General features: G+C 45.5%; 1 protein-coding gene across 1 annotated transcript; it reads right to left on the bottom strand.

Moving 5' to 3' along the window:
* Window positions 1-1,912: 1,912 nt before the first annotated feature.
* Window positions 1,913-3,625, bottom strand: LOC126407179 (uncharacterized). Its single transcript, XM_050071874.1, has 7 exons — window positions 3,502-3,625; window positions 3,322-3,393; window positions 3,057-3,223; window positions 2,645-2,944; window positions 2,303-2,563; window positions 2,118-2,211; window positions 1,913-2,036 (listed from the first exon to the last, which is right to left on the bottom strand). The coding sequence occupies exons 1-7, from the start codon at window positions 3,593-3,595 to the stop codon at window positions 2,029-2,031; spliced, it is 996 nt and encodes a 331-aa protein (XP_049927831.1). The 5' UTR covers window positions 3,596-3,625; the 3' UTR covers window positions 1,913-2,028.
* Window positions 3,626-3,902: the final 277 nt, after the last annotated feature.

Genomic DNA, 3,902 nt, shown 5'->3' with positions numbered 1-3,902 from the left:
AAAGATCCAGGGATAGAGGGGGTGAATGTGGAGCCATTTATCCCACAGAGAGTGTTCCAATCCTGGGTAAAGATCCAGGGATAGAGGGGGTGAATGTGGAGCTGTTTATCCCACAGAGAGTGCTCCAATCCTGGGTAAAGATCCAGGGATAGAGGGGGTGAATGTGGAGCCATTGATCCCACAGAGAGTGCTTCATTCCTGGGTAACTCCATGTACACATCACTCAGGTCCTTATAATTCCAGCTTTGACTCTTGTATTTATGGACTTTAGTCGACAGCCCCCAATCAGTCTTTTGCAAGGACCCCATCCCCAGGCTGTGCTCTGGGGCCCCACGCTGTTCGTCAGACCTGCTACTCAAGAAGGACAGAAAAGTCCTTATAATTATGGCTTTGAAACTTGTATTTACCGACTTTGGCTTCTGTACCACAGCCCCCCAAGCAGCCTCCAGCAAGCCTCACTCTCACTCAGAGTCAGTGGACCCAGAATGGAGTACCAGGGGCACGAAACTTTAAATGGAGTACCAGGGGCACGAAACTCTGGTCGGTGCGGCTATTGGTGTGTAGCCAGGGGAGGGGTGCTTAAGAGTGGGTGCACAGGTCCGGCTGGTGGGCAAGGTCCCTGGAGGGGGCTGGTTGGGATCAAGGGTGCCAAGAATCCAGCCTGGTCCTCTGGGCTTTGCTGGAGGCTTCTAAGGGGCTGTTGGTAGGGAGCCAGAGTCAATGAATACAAGTTTGGAAGCCGGGATTATAAGCAGAGAACCAGAGGGAGGTGAATGTGGAGCCATTTATCCAACAGAGAGTGCTCCAATCCTGGGTAAAGTTCCAGGGATAGATGGGGGAGAAAGTGGAGCCATGTACCCGACACAAAGTGCTCCAATCCTGGGTAAAGTTCCAGGGATAGAGGGGGTGAATGTGGAGCCATTGATCCCACAGAGAGTGCTTCATTCCTGGGTAACTCCATGTACACATCACTCAGGTCCTTATAATTCCGGCTTTGACTCTTGTATTTATGGACTTTAGTCATCAGCCCCCAATCAGTCTCTTGCAAGGACCCCATCCCCAGGCTGTGCTCTGGGGCCCCACGCTGTTCATCAGACCTGCTGCTCAAGAAGGACAGAAAAGTCCTTATAATTACGGCTTTGGAAAATTTATTTATGGACTTTAGCTCATGCACGGCACTTAGTCATGGTGACCAAAGTACACCACCCGAGAACCAGAGGGAGAGGGGATGTTTGTGATGCCCCTAACCATCTCTGAGTGCCCGCTGTCAGCTATGTAGAGAACCAGAGGTTGACGGTTTGTGTCGTTATAATTACGACCTTGAAACTTGTATTTATGGACTTTGGCTTCTGTCACTAAGCCCCCAAGCAGCCTCCCCCAATCCCCGGCTTCTGTCACTAAGCCCCCAAGCAGCCTCCCCCAATCCCCACAGTCCCATGCTATGTTCTAGGGCGGCTGCCTTTCACTCAGACCCCCTAGGCTTAACCCTCTGGGGAACTTGCCTGGCACTCTGACCTGAGGAGTTTGTGTATACAAGTTTCAAAGCCGTATTTAAAAGGAAACAAACCTCTCCCACTGGTTCTCTGGCGGTGTGTGGACAAGGAGGAAAACTGACACTCGGAGGTTGGGCAGAAGCCTCATAAACCTCCCCTGTGAAAAGACGTAATGTTAAGAGAGAAATGTTCCCCCTATATATTCTGTATTTACTTTTTACTAAATGAAATGACAGGACAGATTTCATTTTGAACATTTGAGAGTATTTATTATTAAAAACATTATTAAAAAAAACACCCTTTAAAATAAGCAACAAATAACTTAACAGTATCAAAATATACTGTATTGCTTTTTCAAATAATGAACAATTTATTCATTTTTATAACAATACAAATAACAAATATAAAACATTAAATGTCTTCAGTCTCCCTGGAGTCTTCAGTCTGGAGGTCTGCAATCAACTTGGAGACGGTTTTCATTTTCACATTAAGGAGTGCACACTTCTTCAAAAGCTCCTCATCCTGGCTCAGAATGTCAGCAATCTAAAGGTCAAACACAATCCATCTTAATTACATGAATAATTTCCACAACATATTTTTCACAGTAAATACCACAATATTTACCATGTCCTTGGTGATCACCTTCTGCCAGACATTGGCAAATGCTTTTCTGATGCCATTTTTTTAGGTCATCTGTCCAGATTGATGTCCTGCTTTCCTATTGTTAAAAAGAGAAAAATTAAATGGAATAAGCAAAAATGATGGATGGGTCCCTCATAAATCTGGATATGTAAGTCTAGAGTGCTTACCACATCTGGGAGTTTCGGAGGCGCAGGCTCATCAGAGTCACTGCTGGATGCTATATGCATCCTTTTTGACTTTCTTTTTGCCTTGGGCTTAGCTGCAGGCAAGGGAGAGGGAGGAGAAACTACCTTGTCTAAGTTACTTCGGGTCGCATGTGCCTCAGACACGCTCTCCTCTCCGACGTAAAATTTGTCAGAGGTTGAGGTGCTGTGGCACATGGAACGGGTGACTTTGCTCCTTTGACAAGGTTCCAGACGTCTCTGGGCCTAGGGAAAGGGAAAGCAGAACTCAGCACCTACCCCAACCCCAATCCGACAAAAAGTAAAAAATGTGTCACATGAACTTACCAGAGTTGACAGACTTGATCTGACCAGAGTGATGGTGACATCCGGCACACCAGCCTTGTGCCAGATGTCTGTCATGATGGTGACATCCGGCACACCAGCCTTGTGCCAGATGTCTGTCACCATGTCCCCCATTTTCTCCACCTCCCCACCAGCAGAGTTAAAAAAAAATGTGGGAACCTCAGGGCTGTAGCCTGGCAGTAAGGGCCGCAGCTTTGCGAAGTCTGTTAGCCAGGTGTACTCGGCTTTGGTAAGGGCAAGCTTGGCCCTACCATATGTGGCCGCAGTGTTGTGAGATTTGGCCTAGAGTCCAACATAAAAAGATGAACCATATTACAACTATGATGGAATAAAGATAAATGAATCCACAAAAGCAATATGTAAAAATACACCTGTTAAGTTAACATTTACTTACATATATGACGTAGTCGTCACCACTCCTCTCACATTTAAGGACCTCCTTTTCAAGAAGGGACACAAGGACACCTTTTCGGTGGCCACTTAAGGTGAAGAGGTAGCCCGCCAGCAGACCCACACATTGCCTTAAGTAGGTGTCCCTCAATGGGTCTTTCTTTAGTTTGTCTGAAAGACAAATTATAATTACGGCTTAAAACCTGTATTTATGGACTTTTGAAAAACCTTATAATTATGGCTTGTAACCTGTACTTTTAGTTACTAACTGAGACTCTTAGGGATTTCTTTGGCAGCAGACTCCTTGAACATGGAGAGCTGGTCCACTGTCAGAAGCTTTTCTGTAATTACAAAGAGTCATACATTTTACACAGTGATAATTACCATTGAATAGCCAAGTTAAACATAAAATGTAAAAATAATGAATATATAGAAAAATGTGTACTTACTGCTCTTTTCAGAATGCACTTCCTGACGGTGGGTGACAATCTCTTTGCCCACGACAGAGATCTCCCTCTTAAGGGTCCTCTCAAGGGAGAGCATTTGGGTCAGTGAAAGACGAACCTGAGGAAGAAAAAGATGCATCCAAAGTTATTTACACATGTTCTTGACAGAGCCTGACCCTGAGAAAGATAATCCCTTACTTGTTTGAAATTCTCCTCCCGGAGGAATGATATAAATTTCTTGACGTCAAGGAGGTAGTGCTTTATGGTTGTAACTGCCTTTTCCCTCCTCAGCTCCTTTACCCACCTAAAACCAAAAATAAATTGGAATGAATGTCGCACTGATGGAAACAGTCAGGGCTGGACTGGGACAAAAAATCGGCCCGGGCATTTTGAGCCTAGTCCGG

Source organism: Epinephelus moara, chromosome 2 (assembly GCF_006386435.1).
Source record: "Epinephelus moara isolate mb chromosome 2, YSFRI_EMoa_1.0, whole genome shotgun sequence".
NCBI classification, from domain to species: Eukaryota; Metazoa; Chordata; class Actinopteri; order Perciformes; family Serranidae; genus Epinephelus; species Epinephelus moara.
The sequence above is the reverse complement of the archived record's forward strand: the minus strand, read 5'-3'. Positions and strand labels throughout refer to the sequence as shown.

What these genes read in the sequence shown, in the direction of transcription:
- LOC126407179 (XM_050071874.1), bottom strand. Translation starts at nt 3,595, where the DNA reads ATGCTCTCCCTTGAGAGGACCCTTAAGAGGGAGATCTCTGTCGTGGGC. An exon ending in AGAAATCCCTAAGAGTCTCA is followed by an intron (nt 3,224 to 3,321) that starts GTTAGTAACTAA and finishes TTTGTCTTTCAG; the next exon opens with ACAAACTAAAGAAAGACCCA. An exon ending in CTCCGAAACTCCCAGATGTG is followed by an intron (nt 2,212 to 2,302) that starts GTAAGCACTCTA and finishes TTTTAACAATAG; the next exon opens with GAAAGCAGGACATCAATCTG.